The sequence below is a fragment of the Oryzias latipes genome, chromosome 7 (genome assembly GCF_002234675.1).
Source record: "Oryzias latipes chromosome 7, ASM223467v1".
Lineage (NCBI taxonomy): Eukaryota > Metazoa > Chordata > Actinopteri > Beloniformes > Adrianichthyidae > Oryzias > Oryzias latipes.
Genome location: NC_019865.2, coordinates 25668630 through 25695910, shown reverse-complemented (window position 1 = coordinate 25695910; position 27281 = coordinate 25668630). Strand labels below are relative to the sequence as shown.

Sequence of the window (27281 nt, the reverse complement as noted above, 5' to 3'; positions counted from 1 at the left end):
TCCCACGACCACAGAAAGTTGAATTCTTCTGACATTGTGTGGCTTCAGGAAGTCCCAGTTCCTTCCTCAGGATTCTGCTCTTTGTCCCACGCTGCTTATTATCCCTGGCCCTGTTTGCCCTCAAATATAAACCTTAGATCCATAACTTTTCTTATATTTGCTTTTGTCCTCAGAAGGAAACCCAGGACCCTCTCCAGCCCCCCCGACAGAAGGCTCCATCAGCCAAGAGACGCAGGGAGGGGGAGGCCCATCCTAAGATCCCCTGCACTCCGAAGGGGGCGGCAGCAAAATGTGGAGAAGAAGCAGGAGAAAGGGAGAAGATGGGAATGAAAAGGGGGTGTTTAAGTTGTCCTGAATGGACACGGGGTTGCAGGCTCACTGCCGGCCCGTTTGAAGCCTCAGCCGCTCTGAGCGCCGCCTTTTTCTCTTCATAGGACAAAAAAAAACCCATCACAGGGATCCTACAGACATTTAAAACGATGCAGTTTGGCTTTACTCCCTGTTGGCCATTCATAGGAGGTCCAGAGACTTTGGCTCAGTGACTGTGGAGGTGGACTGAGTTGGGTGGTTTGTGCGGCGGCCTGCTGCGTGTCATGATCATCTGTTTGTAGTTTTTCTTTCGCCGTGTGTTTGTGACTGCTGCAGTGTCTTTGCCACATGGTTTCTTTTAGTAGTAACCAACAGTGTCTCGGTTCACCGTCGTGTACAGTCTTCATATTTATTGCTAAATGTTCCGTGATAACTTTGTGATAGACTTTCCCTTTGTGTAATAAAATACCTATGAGTTACTGTCAAGCGTGTGTTGTCTTCTGAGATGCATCCAGCCTTTAGCTGCAGAAGAGGAAGCCCCAGCTAACCAGAACTAATGAGAACCACAAATATGTGCGGGAATAAATGCACCTAAGGATGCTTGCAGGGAGTTTTGTGTTTACATTTCCAACTCTTGTGGCCCCTGCGCTCCCATTTATCTTTTTTTTTCTACGATAAAGCAACAGCTGTTTGTCTGCAGAGCTGTGCAGATTGTGCAATAAGCTGTCGGAGCATCTGCCAAACTTGATAAAAACAAAACTCGGTAGTTATTAAAAGAAGTGACACGGCAACTTTGAACAGCTTTTATTTCGGTAGGATATGCCCTTCAAAAGTGCTATAAATGTATTAATAAAAGTGCTTTTCATTTTATGAACTGTAAAGTTTTGAATAAATATGTACATGAAAACAGAGTAATTATCAAATCCGCTGTGCGAACAGATGAGAGCATGCTGCCATCTTGTGTTCAAAGATATGGTTACACTTTTGGCATTAAGCTGTTTAGAACTGAAGTATTGTAAAAAACAACAGCTGTTTATGTTGCTGCTTAGTTGGAGTCGGGTGTGCAGGGCTTTCAGCCCCCCCACTTCACTGCATGAGTTTTATCCTGCTGAAGGCCTGCCGTCTCACCCAACGCTCAGGTCGACAAAGTGCTCAAACTTGATAAGTGCTGACTGATAAAAAGCTTCCCTGATTCACTGGATTTTTAAGAAAAACTGTAAACATGAACGCTTAAACTGCAGGACAGAAGGACCTGACTTGAGAGAAAGCACTTTTAAAAAAAACAAAAGCTAAAAGACCTGAGCGGGGACCAGCCGGCATCGTGCAGGTTCATGAAGTCAAGGCAGCAGCCACATTGGATCTTCTAAAGGCTTTAGGTCTGGTTACTTAAGATGTTCCACTTTATCAGGAGAGTGGAGGAAAAGATCAAATCTTCTGACATGCCACTCAAGTTTAGAAGGGGGTGCTTTCTATCATCCCATACGCCTCGTACAGTCTGGACAGGAGCTCATTCTTCTCTTTCTCTGGCAGGAAACAGGACTTTGCAGACTTGATGTTCTGCAAAAAAACAACACAACACAAACGTTTAATGAGTTTTTCAGTACAAAAATCCAGGACCTGAATCCTAATTTTAAGGGGCGTTCAAAGACATGATTCAGTTATCAGTAAATGTTATGACTTTTATGCCTCATAGTGAATAGATCACATATTGACTGGCAAAAACAAAACATAAGAACTTAATTTCTCAGGATTTACCAATGAAAATATGGACTGGAGAAAGGGACTTTATTTATTTATTGATCTCAGATAAGAAAATGTATACCTAGAAGCAGAGACTTGAACCTGATATTAATATGTGACAGAAATGGTGCTAAAAACTTCAAATTACAAACACAAGGAGGAGTTCAGACCCTTGACTGTATAAGAGAACTGGACTGAGTGACCCCTCCCCCTTGGCGTTCCAAACAGGAAGTACCTGCTGGTTCTAAGAAGCTAAAATCCTTTAGACTTCTATTAAGAAATAAACAGTCATTTATCAGTCATTCTATTGGTCAGAATAACCATTCTTACTTTAGCTTTTTTAACACGTTCTGCCAATCCTAATTTTTTTCATGATATATTTTCTTTATTGCAAGTTATTGAAGTTATAAACCGACCACTCAGATTCCTGAAATAAAGTCTGTAGTCTCAGGTGGAACTTTTTAAAACATATGATTGATTCTGCTGAGGCCGGTTTCAAATGGTAGAGATGTGGACTACCAACAGGCTCACTGATCGGTGTGAATGGTTGCCATAGAAATGATGACTCAAGCTACGGACACACCAGGCAGTGGTTGCCGCAAAGGGGTGCCATCCGTAAGTCATTACCAAATAAATCTGATTGGTCAAGGTTCGACTTCAGTGACTGTGTGTTTTGTACGTCGAGCCCAAAAACAGTTGTAAAAACGTGCGTAGCTGCGTGTTGAACATGAATGGCTGAAACACGCGTGTTCTTGTAGACTTGACACTGGAAGTGGTGGCTTGAACGCGTGTTGCTGAGGACAACGTGAACGTAGCTTCCGACCAACTCCAATCAATCATTGCTTACTGACGATTACTGGCCCCAACATGGCGACCTCCATGTCACATAAAAATGGTGACTGAAGTGACATCATTTTGTTGAACTGGAAGTCATTTTCTATGGGTGACATCATACTCACTCCAGGTCAATTATACAGTCAATGGTTCAGAACAATTTTAGAGATTTCTGAGAAATATTTTAACCCTTGTGCTATCCTAGTTACTTTAACGTTGGGAGCTGGGTCATCTAGACCCACTAGACAGTGTGCTAAACCTTTTTTCTTCAATGATTTGTGATCTTCACTGGTGTCCATGTGTAGGAGCCCTATTGAGAAACATGTCCTGTGGGTGTCGCTGTTTTCATGTTTTTCTGTCAATTATAAATTGGTTGATGATCTGACCACACACAGGTGTGCATGAGCCAGATGGAGAAATGGTTTTTGACCGCTTGTGCGGGAAATGAAGCAAAAGAGTAGTCCAATCCGTTCAGTAGTGTAAATTAATAAAAGAAACAAAGTAATGCAAAGTTGATCGGAGTAAAAGACTCATTTTTCTTCGTCGTATAAGGAAACGACAGCCCGCTTGGCGCGTCAATCAACTCTGGCGTCGCACATCTCAGTGTATCAAAGGAGCTAGAACTTAGTTAAATAGTTTCTAGGCCTTTAGCTCCTACACTTATTAGTCAAAAACCTCTCATTTCTTTGGATGGATTGATGGAAATCTCGGGATTCGGAAGCCAGTTCGGAGCATCGCTGGATTGTTTGAGTGCTGACAGCGAGAAGATCAGCAAGACCCAGCGCAGCCTACGATTCTGTTGGAATCCGATCGGGATATTGGAGTGGACATTTGGAATAATTCGTGGATTTGGACAAGGAAGAGAGCCGACAACTGAAGCAGTCCGTGAAGTTCAGCTCTGCTTTCGGCGCCCAACACTTCAAAAACCCAGAGGTATGAGTAGCGCTACACCTTCAATGGCCATTTAAAAAGTGTGCACACATAACTGGACATAAAATCCAATGCATTGGTTGACTGATTGACGAGACTGCTCAATAAGCGCTTTAAAACTTGTTGAATAAAAGACTGCGTTGGCATGGAGACGCGCGACGCAACGTCAGACGTAACAGTGGGAACTGCAGCGTGCACCGCGAACAGAACTAATAGTTTGACTGGCAATGAAATACATGCTGAAAAGCGAGTGGTTAGACTGACTGCAAAAGCTCTCGCTGATAAACTGGACAGGCTACAAAATAACAGAAACCTGAAATTAAATAAAGCAAGCAACATTAGGAAATCACTGCAAAGTTTAATGGTTAAAGGTGATAAAACAAAGGTTCAAATAGCTCTTGATAAACCTGTTGAGGTTTGTAATGATGCCACATGTATGCATGAATCTTTGTTGGGTTTATTGCCATCCGATGAATGTGAAAAACATGAAACATGGTTTAAAGCCAAAATGTTGTTCAATAATGAATGTATTTCTGAGGGTACAACATGGATTTCTGTGAATGAGGAAAATGTGTTTAAAAATGAGAATGCTGAAGATGACATTGGTCCAAATGACAGTATTTCTAATGTTGAAAGTAAGCCTAGTCTGAGAAGTAAATCAAGCGGAACATCATCTTCAAGAATTAAAGCTCAAGCAGACAAAGCTGCATTGATTGCTCGTATGGCTGCACTAAAACAAAGACATGCTCTGGAGGAACAAGAACTGCAAATCAAGAGGAAAAAGGAAGAACTGGACTTGGAGGCTGAACTAGCAGCTTACACAGCTAAGCTTGCTGTACTGCGAGCTGCAGATGAAGAGTATGAAAATGAAGCCGATGGAATGAATTCTTACTTTGAGAAGCAAAGGCATCAAATGGAGTCTAAAACACCATTAAATCCTTCAGCGGAGGAATACAAACCAGAAACATGGAAATTAGCCTATCAAAATACTTCAAAGGGACAACAACCGACTATGGATGCAATACCAAAGGAAACCAAACAAATGGAGTCAGCTGTCAAGTATCAACACAGCATAAGTCTACAACCAGAGCACAACAAGCAAAAAACGGTTCAACAAACTCAATCTCATTCATCAGTTCTAGTTTTAAGTGATCACACAAGGCAATTAACTAACTACCATTATTCCAGCAATAACCAACAAGAACAGACTGGGAACTCACCAAATGAACGCATAATTAACATAATGGAGAAGCAAAATGAAATAACATCAGCACTTGTGCAACAGCAGCTTTCAACATCTCTACCACCACGAACTATTCCCATCTTCGAAGGGGATCCTCTGGAATATAGAAGTTTTATCAAGGCTTTTGAGCAAGGAGTGGAAGCAAAAACAGGAAAAGCCGATTGCTTATACTATTTGGAACAGTTTACAAGGGAACAACCACAAGAACTTGTGCGTAGCTGTCAACACATGAGTCCTGAACATGGCTATGTAGTGGCCAAGGATCTTCTTCAGTACCACTTTGGAAATCCTTATAAAATAGCAACAGCTTACAATGAAAAGGCGTTGGCTTGGCAAACAATAAAAGCTGAGGATGTTAAAGCTCTAAAAGCATTTTCTTTATTCCTTCGTTCCTGTTGTAATGTTATGACGGAGCTTCAGCACATGCAAGAACTTGACATGCCTGCAAATATGAGAGCTAATCTCAAAGTTGCCATACAAAATGAGAGAACATTGGAGAGTCACAGCACATGAAGTTATGGAAAGAACCAACAACAGAGCTCATTTCATTGATCTTGTCGCTTTCATTGAACGACATGTAAAAATTCTTTCTGATCCTCTATTTGGCAACATACAAGATCCTTTATCAAACATTGCTCATACAAAATCCTTTATAAGACCCAAGTCATTTCCTAAGTTTGGATTCAAAGGAAACACTGTGGCCACTACAGTAACATCAGGTGTATTTAAAAAACCCAGCAACAACAAAGAGTTTCCTAACTGTGTTTTTTGTGCAAAAGGCCATCTATTGGAAGACTGCAAAGCCTTTACAATAATGAAACATAAAGACAAGATTCAGTGGCTTAAAGATAGACAATTATGTTTTGCATGTTTAAGCACTGGTCACGTGAGTCGCATCTGCGAGCAGCAGCTAAAATGTGAGGCCTGTAGTCAAATGCACCCTATTGTGCTCCACATTAAAAGACAGCCCCTAGCTGCAGAGCAGTCAAAGGAGTCCATAGAGAATAAACCAACCTTACAGACAACATGTGGACATACAGGGGCCGGAGTGGATTACTGTGCCCTATCTATACTTCCTGTGAAGATCAAGGCAAAAAAGGGAAATTGTGTCATCAAAAAACATGCATTTTTGGATCCTGGGAGTTCAGCAACTTTTTGCTCAGAACATCTTATGCAAAAGCTGAATGTTACTGGTAGAAGAACTTCATTTATCTTGCGTACAATGGGACAGGAGACTGTTGTTCCAGCCTACTCTTTGATTGGTCTAGAAGTGTGTGGTGTAGAAGACCATAATTTTTATCCTCTGCCAGAAGTATTGACACAAAGGAAAATGCCAGTTTCAACTGAGAGCATGGCAACATCTGAACATCTGAAGAAACATCCTCACTTGTCAAAAATTCACATGCCAAAAATAAATGCAGAAGTCGACCTATTAATAGGTACCAACGCCCCCCAGCTACTGGAGCCTTGGGAAGTTATTAACAGCAATGGAAATGGACCATATGCCGTTAAGACAGTGTTGGGATGGGTCGTCAATGGTCCACTGAATAGAAACAGTGGTGTTTTGGAGGAGCGCCCCCGCTCTGCTACAGTGAACAGGATCTCTGTGAATAAACTTGAGGAATTGCTGTCCAGTCAGTACAGCTATGAGTTTAATGAAAAGGTTTCAAAAGACAAAGAGATGTCAAGAGAAGATGTAAAGTTTTCAGTTGATCCTAATGACAAAGAGGTCAGAAAAGAAGAAACTGTAAATGCAATCAGTGGCTGTGATGCTTCTAACCCTACAGAGAAGTTGATTGCCTATTTCTCAGACTGGAGCAAGTTAACGACTGCGGTTGCCTGGATCCTTAGACTGAAATCCATACTGTTGGAAAAGGGTCAACAGAGAAGGCAGTTGAAAACTGTACAGGATGAAACCACAAGGACAAAGGGGAAAAATGTCACACCTGCAACAGACGCAACATTTGGCAAGGTTGACTTCTTAACACTGAGTGACGTGAAGGAAGCTGAATTGGCCATCATACGCTATTGTCAGCAGCAGCGATTTATGAAAGAAATTCATGCATTGATGACAAACTCAAGTGTGAGTAAACAAAGTTCGATCAACAAATTAGATCCCATCATGGATGATGGACTTCTGAGAGTAGGTGGAAGACAGTGCAAAGGAGCAATGCCCGAAGAAAGCAAGCATCCTCTTATCCTTTCTAAGGACCAGCATATCTCTATGCTCATTCTGAAATACATACATCAACGTCTTGGTCATGGCGGTCGGGCTTATACACTCTCCAAAGTAAGACAAAGATTTTGGATTACAAATGCCAACTCTGCGGTGAGGCGAGTAATTTCAGAGTGTCTATTTTGTCGACGTTTTCATGGGAGACCAGTGACACAAAAAATGTCTGATCTTCCAAAAGAACGAATCCTTCCTGATCTGCCTCCATTCACCAACACAGGTGTTGATTACTTTGGTCCAGTGGAAGTGAAAAGAGGAAGAGGAACCTGTAAACGCTATGGGGTCATCTTCACTTGTATGGCTAGCCGAGCCGTGCATTTGGAGGTTGCAACGTCTCTGGATACAGATTCATGCATTAATGCTTTGCGTCGCTTCATTAGCAGAAGAGGACAAGTGAAGCAGCTAAGATCGGATAATGGCACAAATTTCATCGGTGCCAATAAAGAGATAAAAAGAGCGTTGTCTGCAATAAACCAAGATAAAATTGCAAGAGTTATGACACAAGCCGGAACACAGTGGAGTTTTAACCCACCAGGAGCTTCACATTTTGGAGGCGTATGGGAGCGTTTAATCCGCCTGATTCGTAAGGTTCTTTGTTCAGTTCTACAGCAGCAGCAACTGGATGATGATGGACTGTCCACAGTACTCTGTGAAATAGAAGCAATTCTAAATGATCGTCCACTCACGAAGATGTCTGATGATCCAAATGACTTGGAACCTCTTACACCAAACCATCTTCTTCTTCTCATGAGGAAACCTGCTCTACCCCCTGGAATATTTGATCCACAAGACCAGTATGTTAGAAAACGCTGGAAGCAAGTACAATATCTTGCTGATCTTTCCTGGAAAAGGTGGATACGGGAATATTTGCCTTTACTCCAAGAGAGACAGAAATGGATGGAATCAAAGGAAGAGGAATTTGTTAGTCGGGGATATAGTTGTAATCATGGACTCATCAGCTCCCCGTGGTTCCTGGTTACTTGGCAAAGTCTTAGAAGTTTATTCAGACAAAAGGGGACTTGTACGATCTGTGAAACTACAAACTAAATCTAATGTAATCGACAGGCCCATATCAAAACTTTGTTTGTTACAAGAAGTGTAAACTATGTTTGGCTCCTTTTTGAGAGGTATTTGTAAATTGTTATTCAATTGTATAACAATTTAGGGGCCGGCGTGTAGGAGCCCTATTGAGAAACATGTCCTGTGGGTGTCGCTGTTTTCATGTTTTTCTGTCAATTATAAATTGGTTGATGATCTGACCACACACAGGTGTGCATGAGCCAGATGGAGAAATGGTTTTTGACCGCTTGTGCGGGAAATGAAGCAAAAGAGTAGTCCAATCCGTTCAGTAGTGTAAATTAATAAAAGAAACAAAGTAATGCAAAGTTGATCGGAGTAAAAGACTCATTTTTCTTCGTCGTATAAGGAAACGACAGCCCGCTTGGCGCGTCAATCAACTCTGGCGTCGCACATCTCAGTGTATCAAAGGAGCTAGAACTTAGTTAAATAGTTTCTAGGCCTTTAGCTCCTACACCATGGATTACATGAAATCTTTCAACCTTTATCCACCTTTGTCATGTTAGGGAGAACACGCCAAAGTAAGGGCGGGGTCATCTAAGATAGCACAAGGGTTAAACTAATTGACGTGAACTATGCTGTAAGCCCTAATTTATAAACAGAAAGTGGTTTACGTCCATAAATATTTTTTGTCTTAATCAATCAAACAAAGAATAAAGCACCTATCTACTGCTGTGTCACCAAATTTAGTCACTTAACACTAAATAAACAGGACAAATATTCTTTTTAAACCCAGCACTAAAATAATTTGACCTAAAATGTTTTTTTAAACATAAAATATTGAGGCTGTTTAGCTGATGTTTGAGCATTGGACATTCCTTACTGCTCTATGAAACAAAAAGTCTGTCCTTTAAAGTACAGACAAAGTGATTTTTCTCTCACCAGTCGCTTGAATTCTTCCTCAGTGAAGCCCATGTGTTTGTGGGCTAAGAAGTAGTCCAAGTTGAGGGTGGAGTTAAAGATCAGAGGGTCGTCTGTGTTCAGAGAGTAGTTGGCCTTGTCCCTCATGAACCTGCAGCACCAGAGGTCATTTTTTTTAGTTCAGCTGAAAGTGAAAGTGCTTTTACTCTGACAGGAACGACACTCACGTGATGACAGGATGTTTGGTGAAGTCTGGGTTGCAGGCGCCGGTCAGCTTGCTGGAAAAAGGACACACCTGCAGGCAGAACAGCACACCTGTTCACATCAGCCTCCACAGAATGACGCACAGAGCGTCCACTAGGGGTCAGTGTTTCTTTTCTGAGGCCTTCCCCTCCCCTCTAGTGTGGGATTATAACATGAAGGATAAAGTCCACTTTAGTTGATTAGATAAGAGACGCCTTTACATTTAAACAGATAAATCACAGTTTTGCTGATAAGAGTGGACTGGGTGTTACCTCAAAGTGCATATCTTGAGCCAGCAGCTCTCTGTACAGATCCGGGTCTCCCAATGTTCCGTAGCCGTGTCCAACACGCTCGGCTTTGAGCACTTCCACAGCCTGAAATGTCAGCCAGGGGAAACGGAAAAGATGGAAAACCACAGAAATAATCAGATGTGTGGCATTTTGCAAATCACTGAATCTTGATTTTTCCCCTGACTTTGAGCAAAGAATTTTGACAAAATATGTCCAGACTGGTTCTCAAATTCTTGTGATTTGTAAAAGAATTGCTTTGCAGACTTCTTTCTTTACTTGGATTTCTTCTGGCCTTTCATTTAAACAAATTTACTGTCCTTTCTTTAGGTTTCACCTTTTCCCTTAGCTCAATCAATGAATATCTTCATGTTTTATGAGTGACTTCCAGTTGAGATGGGTCAAGTTTCCTTTAACATTGAAACACCTAACACTTCCTTCTCTAAGGTCATAAGCAACATCTTCCTTTATCTGGACGGTAGCACCACCAGGCTCCAGAACTACAAATTCAAGGAGCTCTCCAGATGATCACAAGATCTCATAACTTTCAGGATTAATCCTGTGGAAGCAGTTAGTGTGCACCTATTATTGTAGTTGCCACTAATTCCCCATATTATCAAATGTGTAGCATTATGTAAATTCAAAATATTGACAATTCAACAGGCTTTCAATGAGACCTTTTATTTATTTCCTTTGTTAATGTCTCTTCTGATTTACAAAAGGGGGCATTCCTTCTCTAATCAAAGTGTGCAGTGCTTATATAACTCCCATTCAGTGTTTTTTTTTTTATGACTGATTCATTATGTGGGTGAACCAAACTTGTAATTGCATCAATTTACATTCAGAGGTGGAGGTGGACCAGGGTTCAAATAAGCGACACACATCAAAACAAAGCAGAATATGAGATGCGTGGACCAAACACATATGAGTCAAGGCCCTCTTAGTGTTACGTTGTGGTAAAAGGCAAAAGAAATCAACCAATGAGGGGAAACTGCTACGTTTAGAAGAGGCTCATGTTTCTGTGGAGCCACTTTATCCATGAAACTAAAGTTCCGTGTGAGACAGCTGTAACTAAAAACTCTGCTGGTCTCGTTCTGTTGGATTCATATTTCTGTTTCTGTCTTCAGTCTTTTGTTTACCCTCATCTAAAGGGGAAAAAGAGGTCAAATGGCTGTACTTCCTCCCTTCAGAGATGTGTGATGCTGTTGCGTAGCTTACCTCCCTCACCACAGAGGCTGGACCCACCTCTCCTGCGTGGACCGTCCTGTGGATCCCACAACGAACCGCCTCCTGTCACAAACCCACGATGCAAGACATCAGCAAGCGCACAGCTCAGCCAAACATCTGGCTTTCACAATGTTCTCTTTGGGAATGTTTTCCCTGTCACCAAAGAAGAGCCAAACAGCTTTTATGATGTGTTTGAATGGAATTCCAGAATGTGGCTCTTCCAACAGTTGTTCCTCAAAGATCTAAACCTTTATCTACAAGAAAGCTGCACCTTTCTCTGTAACTCAAAGCCAACACAGACATAAGCAGCAAAAACTGTATCTGCAGCTTCATCTGAAACAATAAGTCTGACAGTTTGCAAACATTCATTAAAAAGCCAGAAGCCCCTAACCAGGGGCTTGTTTAGAGGGGGGGGAGCAGGTGGAGGTTAAATTCCCCCCACGGCCAGCTGTAAGAAAAAAAAAAAGAAACGGCTCTGATTTATCATTAGTCAATCCAGTAACCCATACCAGGAAAAAATACTGCAGTATTAATTTGATCAGTTTCTTTTTAAAGATACTGCAGTATAAAAATAAGTTAATTAAATACACTTTTTTTCAGATAAGATAAGATTTAATTGCAGGAGAAGTTATAAAAGGTTTTTGGAGGCACAAAGTGAGTATTAATATTTCTGCTGTTAAGTTGGGTCCATTTAAAATTTGGGTTAAATAAAGGAATGCCTTATTGTTGTTACTAGCCACCTAGTGGTTACGTGGTGAACTGACGTGGCTCAATTGATTTAACTTTAAAGCAAGAGTCACCCGGGAAGTGAAACGTTACCCCCTAGTTTTTTGTTTTTAATTATACTTTTTTTTATAAACTTTTACGTTTATTACCTGCTATTATTGTGAATGAGTGACTGTTGCGCTTAAAATGATTTGTCTACAAAAACTTCAAAAGCACAGAGGGCAACATTTGGAAAAAGTAGTTTAGACAAATTATTTAAAAAAAAAATAATTGAAGTGATTCTGTTTTGTTTCTTTTTTACAATTCCACTCAGTCAGAACCTAAATACCAATAAAAAAACGTGTCTCTGTGATCTGGTAAACGTATACAGATATCGTACTCCATCAATCATAGTTTGAGCATTTAGATTGTCTTTGCACTGGTTGTTCTACTGAGGATCAGACACAGTCAGATCTCAGTGTTTGGTGATCATAAAAACAAAAAAGCTCCATTTGTAATGTCCCTGACAAGTTTAGCTGCTTTGTGAGTTCATTTATTTATTTGTTCCTTTCATGAAAATCATTGATTTTTCCAATAGGTTTACATGTTTGTTGTACAATATTGAAAACTTTCATGACTGGAAAGGAGCAGAATTGAAGAATGCAAATTCTTATAATTGTCTGCTCCCTTTTAAACATTGCATCAGTTCATACAAACAGAAGTTGTGGTTCACATGCAGTTCCTCTAAATTTGTCTGTCACGCTTAAATAAATGTAGATGTGCGGATAAGATCATGTGTGCAGAAAGCTATGACACTTCTGAAACAGACATATGGTTCCTCTAATAAATGCATAAATGCTGTTTTATTTTAGCTTCTCTGACATTTATGATGAACACCTTCATCCAGACAGAGGCGCTAGTCTTTAGCCCTAACTTTGTGTTACATGTCCAGGCATTGAGGCATAATAAATAAACTGTACTGCATTCTTCAGGGTCAGGCGGATTCATCTGATTACTCGCCGTGCTGTTCTCTAAGTTAATCATATGAGCGGAAACCTAAGTCGGGTTTTTTTCTGTGAAGATTCAACATTTAAGCAGAAATCGGTTAGTCTGGGTGTTCTGTTATGTTCCTGTCATGTACTGGTGAACATTTAACTGATAGGAAAAAATCAGTTTCTGGCTTCAAGAAATAGGTGTCATAATCATCATCATCACTATCAACTGGTCTGAGGAAGACTGTGTGTATATGATCAGTTGAGTGTGATCTTAAATAGAAAATGAGTTATACTGGCAAATGTTGGAGCACCCGACCTTTACGTCGCAAACTCAAATATCTGAGAACTGGAAGTAAATTGAGGTTGTGGCATCAATTATTATCTAATGCCATTCAAATCTGACAAAATTTTAAGGCATGATTCAATGTTACCTGGTCAATCCCTAAATGATGACCTTTCGAAAGGTCATCATTTAGGGACATCATGTCCTGTAGAGATGCTGATGACTATGACACAAAAAAAAGGTATTGTAATTGGCCTAAAACAAAACAGTGGGTGGCGTTACCACACCCTCCCTTCATCTACTTACAGAGTCCGAGCCAGTAGATTAACTTCATTCAGGTGCGTTAAGCCTGACTTTACCAGCCATATGACACATGATTTCAATATCACTGTCAGAGCAGGAAGCAGTTTGACACTCAACCTATATAGATAAATCAGGTTCTTCTCCATGTGTTAAAAACACAAATGACTGCAGGTCAGAGGTCAGAACATGTAAAAGTAAACAACTGAATCCTACATTTGTCTAAAAATTAAAAACATATTTATTCTACTGATGCTACAATTAACATGAATTACTCTGTTTTGACGTAGCAGACTGACCCCCCCGATGACCTTTCTCTGATGAACTCTCTGATCTGTTAGACTGAAACCCGGCTAACCCAAACATACTGAGGGCCTTAGTGGATTCATGAAGCACAAATAAGGTAAAATAGCTTTTTTGAGTTCATCATGATGAGGGGAAAATGTCATCAGGTCAAAAGCGAAAGTCCTTTTCACTATTACACCATAGTGAAAAGGACAACATGGTGGTTTAAAATGATTTAATGGCCACAAAAAATAGATAAATGGTATTTCTTTAAACAGTAAAGTGGGATTTTTTGGCTCTATCTGGGTTTAGGTCCATAAGAATCTGGACCAAGTGGCTGTTACAGCTCTACAGGTTGCAGACTTTTTTTTTTTTTTTATACACTGTATTTTATCCCACGAAGGGAAATTCTTTCTCCGCATTTGACCCATCCCCTTGGGGAGCAGTGAGCTGCAGCCGAAACCGCGCTCGGGAGGCAGTAGCGTTAAGGGTCTTGCCTAAGGACCCTCACTGGGCGATGTGAACTGCTCGCCATTGATATGGTAATTGCCCCCAGTACCATTGCTCATTCCCCTCTGGGAATCGAACCCTGGTTTCCTGCATGGTAGCTTCCCACCTTACCAACCGAGCTACCCAGTTCTGCCATGGTTCCAACATGCTCACCTCGTAGGCCTTCCTGTGGTCTGGATTCGCTTCACAATTCAGAGACTCATCGCCGGCCAGGTCGATGCCGACCACTCCCTCATTCTGATATTTCTTACACAGCTCCACCACCTCCTGGGACCAGCCTGCAGGATCAAACACAGAGCATCACCACACAGACTTACAACAGCGAGCAGCCAGGAAATAATCATCTGTATTTCCTGTGTAACATTCCGGCCCCAGCATGCAGTTTTATATTAACTTATCTACAGACGTGTGTCTGCATGAAAAACCTTACCCACATATTCAGGGGCTTACACGTGTTCTGAAGCCTGGATGAAAAAAACTGGAGATATTAAATTATGGTTTCTGAGAAAACCTAACCAACCTATGCCCTACCTGGGGCTGTTAGGCCTTAATAAACTAAAAAAAAACGAAAAATATTAAATGAATAAACTAATTCAGAAATTCATGTTGGGAAGATAAATAATGTTATTTTGGTGGGTTTATATATATTTTTTGTATAAAAACAACATGAGGCCTTTTATTTTGAATTCTTATCACATTCCCCTTTGTGGTCAATAAATCCACAGCAGCAAATGTTCCCTGTTTACACTGATAATCTTCACTGGGAAAAGGAAAAATGCAGATCACACTTCATCCATCGGAAAATAGGAACAATGTTGGAGTGAGAAGACACACAAATACACACACACAGCCTAACAACCAAGTGGATGCAAAATACAGCCATTCAAGATATTTCAAGTATTTTCTCAGCAGCGGCAATGAAGTCAGGTCTGCTGTCTTCTTTGTTTGGTCTCATAATACTTTTTTTCTGTTATGCCCCTGTAGCTATAAATGAAGTTTTAACACAAAAAAATCGAATGATGTCCCTGCAATAGCCAACCACAGACTGGAAGTTGATTCATGCTCCTGGAAGGTCTTTGGAATGAGCTCCTTTGTGATCGTACATCCATCCCCTTTGCTCAGAGCACTGATTCAGACCGTCAGAGCCTGGACCACGTCCCAGTAACAATCTGAATAACGTGTTTTTAAAGTAGTTAAAGTGGATAAAGGTGTTTTAAATCCTCTTTAATCAACAGACGAGATTTAAAGACCCACTCCAATCACCTTTTGATCTATTTTCAAAGTGTTCCCAGTGGTTTTTTGATTAGGGATATGACATTTTTGGCCAAAATCAAAAATCCTGTGCTGTTTTCTAGGACATAGTTTCTGCAGAGCGGCAGGAGTTCATTTGAAATCCACCTCTGACTTGTGGGCAGGACTGTTGTCACAGAGTAGAGCCCCCCCGCTTTTCCCCTCCCTAATGCTGAGAGCTATCTGTTTACATGCTCTCCCTCTAGCAAACAACCCCTCACACCCCCAACCTAACATCAACAGTGTAACAGCTCGGACGAGGAAAACAAAGACGTACATCGATGTCATCGTATACAAGTAGATCCATCACAATGCAGTGGAGCAGGAAGCTTGTAGCTAATAGGTTATTGTTCAAACTGCATTTTTTCAGTTGCTCCTGATTCACAACAATTAAAAGGAATACTCAGAAATTCAATTTTAAATAGAAGTTTGAGAAAACTGTCATAATGAAAACCAACATTTTCAATGGAGCAGATCTTCAAGGTTTTCCACTCTAGGCCTTGCACACCCTGATATTTACAGACTCAATAAATGCTTTTGATATATAACTAACTGAAATATAACTGACTGAAATATCCCGTAAGAGATGGGGGAAGGATAAATGTGCAAATGTCCTGTCTTTCTTGGAGAAACATGAACTAAAGCTCAGACTGCCTTTTATGGATTTAACAACTTTTTTACTATGATTTTTTCAAGTATTTGTATAAGAATGATTTATTACCTCGTTTCCAGTCTGTGGAATATTTTATACAGACAAAATAAAGTAAGAAAAAAACATAAAAAAGCTTGAAATATCTTGAGGTTCTGACAAAAATACCATTGCTGTTTGTGTGGACGTCATTGTGTGGTCACAGTGAGCACATGTTTTTTCTCCAAATGTTGCTCAGTCCAAAGCAAATTTAATTTGTAGTTTGGAAATCTTAAAGTAGCATTTAGAAATGTGTTGGGGCGTTCTCTGACTCTACTCAAAGACTGCTGGGACAGGCTGCCGCACCCGCTTTGACCCCAAGGGCATTTTTCTTTTACCATCATGGACATCTGAGGCAGATCTCTGACACAAGACAGAAATAGTGCATGCAGGAACCTTATCTCACAGTGCTTTTGTGAACAGTTCATTACTTGGCATGTGGCGCATGCAGCATAGAATGGACCTGGCTTTGATTTGGAAGGCCCTCTCCCCCTCGCTGAGGCCCTTGTTGACCAGGCGCACCACCTCGTCTGGGCACAAGTTACCTCTGGGCACAAGCATCACAGGAAGCAGTTTAGTGTTCATCGCCCCGACGGAGACAGGCGTAAAAAACACAGATGATCTGCTTACTCCTTCTGGTTCCATGGGATGGGCTCCACCTTGCAGTTGGACAGCAGGTGTGGGCTGTACCTGGCCTCCACATAAACCACACCCTCCTTGGCCTTGTCCTCAACAAACTCATAGGCGATCCGCTGTATGGCCTCTCTGTCTCCTCTGAAACAGAAACACAGATGGGATGAGTGGAGCTGCTTCAGATAAGCTTATCACAGCCAGCTGATCCATCCGTCATAAAAGCAGGGATGGCTATCAAAACCAAAACTAGATAGGATTCTCAGAAACCTAGGAAATGCAATCCCTTCTGATTCCTAATCGAGCGTTTCTTATCGCATGTTTATCAGCCTCGGAGACAGTCCATCAACCGCTCCCAATGATTTCCTGCAGTAATTGATGGATTATAAATCAAAAATAGGTCTGTGTGTCATATTTAGGTAAACAAAAGTTGATACAACTGACGTTTCCAACCACATAAGTGGTGTTTTATTTAATGTGAACAAACAACTTGCAGTGGTTTCATCTGTTTTATTGACTTTACTTGTACGTCATTGGCGTGACAATCAGAACTGATGCATTTCATCAACAATTCTCACCAAAAGTGCTGTTTGGATCAGAAGAGCTGAGCAGCTACAAATGCAACAGTATGTTCATGAACATAGTTTCAACTTTTTATCCCTGTCTCTGTTTACAACAATTCATTTTTCTGCATTTTTCTTACTGATCTAAATCTTGATGGATTAACAAAATTGAGTTATTTTCAGTTCAAAAGTTCTTTTTTTTTTACTTGTCCTGTCCAACAGCTGAGCAGACAGATAGGAGCTGAAAGCCTCTTGTGTTGGACATATTTTACTATTATAACAGGGGTTGTTCAGTTAAAAAATTCAATGATAAATCAACATCAGTTTATTTTTTTGTTATAATATATAATATAATTACTAAAAACTAAAAATAATATTACACAAAATACGTAAAACTGCATCTTTAGTATATTTTAATTTAGGCTATATAAAATATAAAACATACAGTACATAACATATTATTAAATTATTAAAAGAAATGAAAAAATGCAAACATTATTTAAAATATGTTATAAAAGTATTAAAATACATAAAATATAAATTATACATTATATATAATAATTTTATAATATATATACGAGCAATTTCTAGTATTTGTTTTAGGCAAAACATCTTTTTTATGATGACTAATGAACTTTTATTAGGAGTTTAACCTTTGTTTGGTTACATAGCTAGTTATGGTAATACTGTTTTTATACGCAAACAGAAAGTTTTTTATAAACAGAAATTGGATAAAAAATGCAAAGACTGATTCTGTATTCATAGTGGAAACATAAAGCCCGGCCTTAATAATTAGGACTTTTTCTCTCCAGAGGGTGTTGTTCTTCTTTCCTACACTCAGGAAGCTTGTGATGCGTCTCCTGCAGACATGGATGTCTGTCCTGCTCATACAGCGGTGTGTGTGGGGCGAGTCTTCGTTCTAGCCCGTGTCTCATGACGGAGAACAACGCCGCTTCCAGCATTTTTAGCCACTCTGAATGCTGGCTGCTCGGTCTGAATGCGTGTTGTTCTCCGGCGTCCTCTCAACACTTCTCCAAAAAAACCAAGCGGAGTCCTGCCTCTGCCAGAACAACCCCCCCCCCCTTGCATGAGCTGAACTCAGCTGGCAGCTTCCCTTGTGTCGAGGCCGTTGTGTGCAAAAGGCTTTCATGGGCCTTTTCTGCTGAACCTTCTGTGTGCGCTCACTACGGAGCAGCCTCTGAGCGCCAATATGACTTGTTTTCTGAAGGGATCAGGACTTAAAACAAGACTCCATCACTTTTCCGTACCCATAGGGTGGTTGCTATGACAACGCATTTCAAACCGTCCTCTGTGTTATGTCACTGCCATTCAGCGTCATCCTTCCTGACATAACTCACACCTGTATGGGAACACGTGAGGGGAAGGGCAACAAACGTCCTGTCCGCACTTTGACCCAGACAGTAAACATTCCTGCAGCTCCAGAAAGGTGGATTCCTGACTCATCAGAACGCCGCTTTCAGCCTTTGCACCGCCTGCCAGCGCCTCAGCAAGAAAACACTGCAATTATGCAACTCAAAAGAGACGTGTCAGCACTTACGCAACCACGTGCATGTACTCGTCGAATTTTTCCAAGAAGCCCGTGAGGGTTTCGGGCTCCTGGAGAATGATCCTCTCCTTCATCTGCTGGGCCGTGGTTGCAGGAAGAGAGATGCCACGTCTCCTAAAAAACCAGGAGAAGGTCACAGAGATTTAAAAGAGAATTCAGGTTTTATTCTAGCAGAAATTTGCCTCTTGATCTTCTGGTTTTCAAAATACAAACAGGAAGTCAATGTGATGAAGCACCCACAGCAGTCAGATCATCATTTTTTTACTTTTAGAAGCATTTTTCAGGTTATGTTTTGTAATCTATTATTTTTATGTTGCCATTAAGTGACAGCATCCAATCAGGCTTTTTAAATAAAGTCATTTCTTAAATCTCATGTAAACTACAATCTTTTTTTTTTATGTAACCAGGCAGTGGAATTTTGGAATCCAGTTTGTTTTTCCCCCAAATAGATTTCCTTTTTGGGAAAAACTGCTTTTTCCAAGAACACATGTGCACAACAGGACCCGGGACTGTCATAGCACAGATTTAAAATGAAGAAACAGCTGGATGAAAGAGGAAAACTGATGGAGAAGCTCTGGAAACCTGGTAACAAGTTTCAGCTAGGTTTCCCCCACAGGTTTTTGTTGCTACAGTATATTGTTACATTTAAAAGAATATCAAGTGAAGTGAAACTAAAAATAAAATGTCATTCTTGATAAATAATTATTTTATTGATAAAATATACGCTATATTACCAAAAGTATACTACCTGCCTTGCCTCACATATGAACTGAAGTGTCATCCCATTCCTAACCCATAGAGTTCAATATGACGTTGGTTCACCTTTTGCAGCCATTACAGCTTCAACTCTTCTGGGAAGACTGTCCATGGTTGAGGAGTGTGTTTATAGGAATTTTTGACCATTCCTCCAAAAGTGCATTGGTGAGGTCACACACTGATGTTGGTGGAGAAGCCTGGCTCTCACTTTTTGCTCTAATTCATCCCAAAGGTGATCTATGGGGTTCAGGTCAGGACTCTGTGCAGGCCAGTCAGGTTCATCCACACCAGACTCTGTCATCCGTGTCTTTATGGACCTTGCTTTGTGCTCTGATGCACATTCATGTTCCCGTTTCAAACTGTTCCCACAAGGTCAGGAGCATGGAAATGTCCAAAATGTTTTGGTACCAGAAGCATTCAGAGTTCCTTTCACTGGAACTAAGAGACCAAGCCCAAGTCCTGAAGGACACCCCCACACCATAATTCCTCCTCCACCAAATTTCACTCTGGGCACGATACAGTCAGAAATGTACCGTTCTCCTGCCAACCTCCAAACCAAAGCATGATTCATCACTCCATAGAAGGTGTTTCCCCTGTTCTAGAGTCCAGTGCAGTCCAGTGTGCTTCACACCACTGCATCCGATGCTTTGCATTACACTTGGTGATATGTGGCTTGGATGCAGCTACTGGGTCATAGAAACCCATTCCATGAAGCTCTCTGCTTGCTGTAGTTGGGGTGATCTGAGGGTCACATGAAGTTTGGAGATCTTCAGCAATTGACTGGAGAAAGTCTTTGACCTCTTTGCACTATGAGCTACAGCATCCACTGACCGCTCTCCATCAGTTTACATGGTCCACCACTTGGTGGCTGAGTTGCTGTTGTTCCCAAACTCTTCCATTTTGTTCTGATAGAGCTGACAGCTGACTGTGGAAGATTTAGGAGCGAGGAAATTTCACCACTGGACTTGTTGCACAGATGGCAACATGACAGTTGTCACCGATGACAGTTCCACGCCGGAATTCACTGAGCTCATTCTTTCAAAAATGTTTGTAAAAACAGTCTGCTTGTCTGAGTGCTTGAATTTATGCACCTGTGACCAGGCCAAGTGATTAGGACACCTGATTCTGATAATTTGGATGGGTGAGCCAATACTTCTGGTAATATTGTGTATGTTTTTTTTGTAATAAGTCATTTAACAGGCCTGATTTCTTTTCATCCCTTTGAAATACAAGCGAGAAACTTGATCTGGTGACTTCTCCTGGACCACATTTACATGGCTGCAAACTGAGACACACTCAGCTCGCCGTACAGCAGAGCTGTATGTTCTTCAGTCATAAATCATGCAGCGGGTCCTGTGATTAAAGCTGACCTCTTTCACAGTGGGGGTTCAGTTTTGGCTGAAAGTGAATCTTCAAATGTCCATTCCTCTGTCTCTGTCCTTTACAACTTTACACTTCATCAAAGGAGATGTTGAGTCAGCACAGCCTCTCTGGTTTGAGTTGACTGACACTGACAATGTGTGGAAGCTGCAAACTTAAACCCTCATGCTATCTTAGATGACCCCATCCTTACATTGACGTGTTCTCCCTACCATGACAAAGGAGGATAAAGGTGGAAAGATTTCATATAATCCATGGACACCAGTGAAGATCACAAATCATTGAAGAAAAAAGGTTCAGAGCACTGTCTAGTGGGTCTAGATGACCCAACTCCCAATGTTAAAGTGCCTAGGATAGCACAAGGGTTACAGTCCCACTCCGTCAATCAAATACGAGATAAGGAATGTATCTCGCATTAAATCAATTTCACTCTGACGTTTGAGGCTTTCAGGGTCTTGAAATATTTAAAATGTCTTTAAAATGCAGAAATAATACAAGAATTTTTCTCAATTTTTCGCGTCAATAAACATGTTGATAAAGTTTCAATTAAATTCTTTCAAACCAAAATCTTCACTTTTGTCGTGGTCCTGTCAACAGATGACTTTGTGGCTCATCTTCATTTAAACTTTTTAAATAGTCACAGCTTCTGAGAAGCTTTATTTTATTTATTTTTTAAACTTGACATAATTTATTTGAACATTCTTGAGGTTTGTCGCTGTACTCTTTATGTGTTAGCAAAATCCTGTAACTAAAACAAAGTCGACAGAATTCATCTGTGCTTTCTAAAAGTTGGACTTGTGCTGTTGTGAGATGTTTGACGTGTTCTTGAGGTTCCATAGCTGAATGCCAGGAGGTGACCTCATTCTGTCACGGTGGAAAAAGCTTCAGAGAACCTGAGAGCTGCTGCTCTAAACTCTTTCATTGTACTTTTAGAGTTTAGTGGAGAACACTATAATAATACTATAATAACACTATAATAATACTATAGTAACACTATAATATTAATAATAATTTTGGCTTTTGTATTTATCGGGGAAATTTCATTATAACCTTTTTGAACTGTATATTTTTATCATTACCAAATGTCATCAGCATTTTTGAGACAAAAATCAAAGATAGTTTTTTGCACACTTTTTTTAAGGAATATAGTCAGCAACTCAGTTCACAGAACCTCCCGAATCATCACTTGATCTAGTGTAAAAGCATTCCCAGTGATTATGATAATGCAGTTTTTAGGCAAAACCAAAAAAAAATCTGCGGCAGGAGTTCATCAGAAATTTGCCTCTGAGTTGTGACCAAGACCGTTGGCACAGAGCAAGCCCACTCCCTTTCCCATCACCCATTTGTTTGCATACTCTCCCACTAGCTTACAGCCCCTCACAACCCCGACCTAACATTAGCGGTCCAGCAAAAATGGCGAGCAATATTGGGAATTTCCAGCCGTACAGTTCGGAGTCAGAAACCACCTCAGACGGGGAAAACAAAGACGTTCATGGATCTAGTCGTCTGCAAGTGGCTGCTCTTTTTTAAAGGACATTTCTTTGCCAGCTCTTAATTCAAATCAATTTGAATAAAGACATACTCTGAAATATTAAACTTACTTTTCTTTATATCCTTATCAGAAAAATGACATAAGAACATGTTAAATACACCAAAAATGTAATTTTCATCAGAGATGGTCTCTAACCTCTTCTGTTCTTAAGTGTAGACTTCTAACATGAATTTAGGGTTGAGGACATAGAGTTTGATGTTTAGAAGTTCCTGATGTTGAATCATAAACTATCAGATTAAAACAAAAAAAGTCAGGAGCTCTATGTGTGCCTGTCAGTTCAGCATTTTCCACAGCCTGAGCTTATCGACATGTCTGATTCTGTGACCTTCACCTACGAGGGAACGGCAACCTTTTGTTGCTTTAACAGAAAAACAAAACAAAATCAAATCAAACAAATCAACTTACCTGGCAACGTCCAGAATAGTCTGCACCCTGATGGCTCCATCAAGGTGGACGTGCAGCTCAACCTGCAGACGACAAAACAAAAACTGTTAGCCGGAGCTGCACAAGCATTCAGTGTTTGGGCTGCGGCCCACTGAGGATGAAGAACACATGAATGAGCAGAAAGGCTGGGGGGCCAGAAGGGTACGAGAGGATAATGTGTTCCCCGTTCTTTGTCGGTCTCTGATGAGAGTTGTGATTTATCTCAGCAGATGACACAAATCATCTTCAACAGCTGAGGCCTCGGTTACACAAATGGGTCCTCAGACACTTTAAGAAAGCAGGAGGCCAGACTTCTCATGAGTTTAATCTAGATCCTGCTCAATCCTCACTTCCAGTCAGCTCAAGTTGTGAAAAAGATTCAGAAAGATCCTCCGGAGGAACACTCTGACTCAGAGTCTCCAACGATAAAACCACATTTTGATTCAAACTAATACTCTCAGAAAATGATCTAGGTAGAAGTGAACTGGAGCAAAAGTTGTGCAACGGGTTCAGAAATTCCAAAGCCAATGACAAATTACCCTTTTGACAGAAAAAAATCTCAGCGGAGAGCACAAACTCTGGAGATGGAACTGTTTTTTAGCAGATGTGACCAAATAATTCATTCGACCATAAATTTCACGCATACCCTTGGTTTAAAGTGAGTGTCCACATTTAACCCCTTCAAATCAAACGTCGCTGATTCAAAAGATGCCATTGAATCCAGGACTCTCTAAAGAACATTTCTTTTGTACTTGGAAATAAAGTCAGATGTTCAACTTGATGCATTTTGCTGACTTTATTAACAGCTTATAGAGTTAGTGCTACTAGGAAACATGCCCATATTCTTTGAAGCATTTTGTTCGTAGTTTCCACATAATTGATTGATCTGCAACGAGTTGCAGCACTTCCTGTTATAACATGTCTGTAATCATCCAACTATGTCGCTTTCTTAAACCATCTGCATCTGTGCGTGTGTTAAAGGGAGACCCCCCTTTTCTTGACTTTCTGACACAGCGAGGATTTGGATTCCATCATTCTGAGCTCTGATGAAGATCTGAACCATTTCCAGAAAAGGACAGCTGCTATGCTCATCGTCGTGTCCAGGAAATCCTGGGCTGCTTCCTTCAGTTCACACAGTACTGAGTGTTTTGTAAGAGATATGATGGAGTATAAAAGTGCTGAAAGGAGTAATCATATGAGGCCCAGGAGGGATGTTTATTTCTGAAAAAAGCTTGAGAAAAAGAAGCACCAGACTGAGAGCATGTGAAGAAACGTTGGAGCTTTTTTATTTTAATGCATCGTTATTTATGAAAGCAGTTACTGTGATCCAGCTGAGTAAAACTGCTGAGAAATATCACACATTTTCTGCTATTAAAGCGTGTCTGCACACAATTTGCCAACAATAATGTTTTAAAGTTTGAACATCTATTCGTCAGAGAACAAACAGAGAATGTTTTTGTTAGGACTTTAGGTCGGATTTATCCAATCTAGGCTAAAAGGATAAAATATAATAGAATAAATAGAAAAGAGTGTTGTGTCTGCTGTTTTGTTCAAACTGAAACTTTCTCTTTTTTTAAAGAATCAACACACAAGATCAACAGTGTAGTATAATCCAAGTTTTCATAAATTTTGTTAGGAGCCAAAGATCCATCCCTCCATCCAGATGAATTCCTTTGAAGTCACGTCTGAAGTTAAAATAAAGATAATTTTTCTCACAAGCAGTCTTTGAGCTTCTTTAAAGAACTTGTGGCGACACATTAAGAGTCAGTTGGTGTTTCTGCATTATCAATATAAAAGCTTTGTAAAGACAGCCTCAACTTTTTTGGAGCAGCAGTGATGAAGAGAAAACACAAGAAGATTAAAGTAAGATTGTTCAGAATTCCCAAAACCTCAAGCCTTTGAAACCCAGGTCTAACTCAAGTCATGATCTCAGGTCCAACTCAGCAGATCTGAGATCTACTGCACTGCATGTTTTCCAGGTCTGCTCTGCCTGCTGCCAGTCGCCTACATCAAGTTTATTCCATCAGTCTGAACCTGGAATGACCTGATCCAGGTGATGGCATGGCAGCAACGCAGGAAAAACTGGTCAGACCTCCAATGAAATGACAAAAAATGAACATGAAAACTTCCTTTGATTTAAAAAGAAACATTTCAGTTATTGTGAAGATAAGGCAACTCTTTTATTTGAGATCATTTAAAAATCCTCAGATGAAAAGTTTAATTTTATATTACATTCTTCAAGATAAAACTTAACTCAAGGATACTATAAAGATTTAGGTAATTGCATCAATTAATGATAATTTATCTATTCCAATTGAACTTAAATCTCACTTTATATCACTTATTTTACTACCAACTGTATTTTTGTCCTTCAAAATCCACTTGAAAAATAATTTTAAAAGGCAAACTATGATGAATTTTATTTATTAATGTTTTTTTATCAAACAAATAATTATGATTATAATTCTTTTTTTAGTATGTTAATTCCCATGACACAAACACATTTAAATGTAGACATTTACGTTCTGAACCAAGAAAAATTCCTTGGTAGTCAGTCATGCTGTTTGTTCAGACTTTCTGTTGTGGTTTTTCCCTGTATTGAGGTGGAGGCAGCGGGTGAAGCGAGGCTGCTGAAGGTGGACAGTGACCACTCATGGTGGTATCAGAGCCTCATCAGCTCATTCATGTACGGAGGTGATGGCTGCAGCAGCCCTCACCTGCAGCTCAGCGTTTTCACTCGTCCCTCCTCTCCCTCTGTTATCAGCTGTCTGATTGTGAGCCGTACATGTGCAGGACTCAAAGGGCACAGGGGGGATTTATGACTCTTTCATTTCTCACCTTTAATTTGAAAAGGATTCACAGTCATCTTTAGAGCAGAACACTGTCATTTATTAATAAAGATAGCAATTAGGCCACATTTTAAAGCTTTTATCCTTGTTTCTGTGCACGTTTTTGTCATTTATTGTCTCAGAACATTTCCTGATGATTCAGCTAAAATTATCTGAGGATTTATGACGACCTCTAGAAACTGAGGCTACAATCTCACCAGAACCAAAACATCTCCTATTCTGACAGACAGAACGTTTGGGCTCATCTTAGATATTCATAAAACTCCAAATCTTGTCTCTCAGAACCTAAAGCATCTTTGTTTACCTCCAAATGATTCAGAAAAAGCTTAATCAACCGTGTGGAGGTCCTAAGTACATCATAAAACATTTATGCCTGGTCATAAATGCAAAATCTCAGCCTAAGTACATATAACTTTTAATTTTTTGGCTCATGGGCATTGCAGTTGTCTTAGAGCGCATAACTTCTTTAATTCAGAAACTTCCTTTTTTGAGGTTTTTCAATGGAAAAAGTTGCAGCCTAATAAGCACGTCTGCAGTCTGGTTCTTCTTCCTGAGTAACTATGGAGTCACGAATCGCAGAATATAAATCTATTTCTTTAAGTATTTATTCATTTTCATTAAAGAAAAAAAAGAGGAAGATAGAAAGCACTGTTCAGCCACCCCGACCCGGTGAGTACTTTATGGACTTAGAGTACTTCTTGTACTTTCAGTACCGTAGGATGAGCGGGCGTAAATCCAACATAAAGCGCGCCTCGCCGCCTCCTTCTCCAGTCTGTGCGCGGCGCGGTTGGAAACGTACCTTCGGCTTGTTGAACACTTGTTGTTCGGGGGAGGACTGAGCCATGGCGGAGAGTTTGCTGATGCGCACGGAGCAGAGAGCTGGCGATCCGAGACCTGACGCAGCGCGCCTCACCATTATAAGCATGACTCAGGGCCCCGCCTTAACTGCACAATTTACGCACCCGCAAGTGCTATGGAGAGATAAGGGGAGGCCGGTGGGCGCACAGGGCCGCGGGCAGCGTGCGCTCTGCTTCGGGCAGGTAGCTAAGAGGGACGGTGGAGGGATTAGCAGACCCACAGCAGCTTTGCACTCATGTGATGTGCCTAATTAATCGCGTCAGATCAGGTCGCTGCCTTTGTAACAAGGGCTGCTGACAAACAACCTCAACATCATCACCACCTTACCCCAAACAGGTCTCACATTGTCATTGCCTCCTGCAATGAGGACATGTTATGGAGCAAACGCACAGACAGGTTTAAAACAAGCTCTGGCACCGGTCTGCCAGGACGCACGCCTCACCTATCACAACAGCTCAAAACAGGCATCCTAATTCACGTAAACATGTGGAGAAATACACCAAATGTTTCCTGTCAGCATCTGAGGAAATTGATTTTTATTTAAAAGTTGTTTGTGTGAGAAAAAAAAGCATCTAAAGACCCACTCCAAGGACAATTGTTTTTTGACATGTTCCTGTGGCATTTTTCTCATGATAGAGGATGTGTATAAAGAAAAATAAGCTA

At 40.6% G+C, this 27281-nt stretch overlaps 2 protein-coding genes across 3 annotated transcripts in view; one reads left to right on the top strand and one right to left on the bottom strand.

Moving 5' to 3' along the window:
• The window catches only part of pkig (cAMP-dependent protein kinase inhibitor gamma), a 38457-nt gene extending 37241 nt beyond the window's left edge, over positions 1-1216 (top strand). Inside the window, exons 3-4 of one of the 2 annotated variants that reach the window (XR_002290584.2) lie at positions 174-489; positions 520-1216. Coding sequence is in view for 1 of the 2 variants with exons in the window: in XM_020704905.2 (XP_020560564.1) it covers positions 174-256 (83 nt within the window). In the remaining variant the exon portion in view is untranslated. Of the gene's footprint in view, positions 1-173 lie in introns of both variants that reach the window. The other variant, XM_020704905.2, reaches the window with a different exon arrangement.
• On the bottom strand, positions 1099-26691 carry ada (adenosine deaminase). The gene is made up of 11 exons (XM_004071008.3): positions 26560-26691; positions 22894-22955; positions 18792-18914; positions 16671-16814; positions 16472-16587; positions 14216-14340; positions 10976-11047; positions 9743-9844; positions 9455-9522; positions 9249-9378; positions 1099-1866 (listed from the first exon to the last, which is right to left on the bottom strand). The coding sequence occupies exons 1-11, from the start codon at positions 26683-26685 to the stop codon at positions 1762-1764; spliced, it is 1173 nt and encodes a 390-aa protein (XP_004071056.2). The 5' UTR covers positions 26686-26691; the 3' UTR covers positions 1099-1761.
• Positions 26692-27281: the final 590 nt, after the last annotated feature.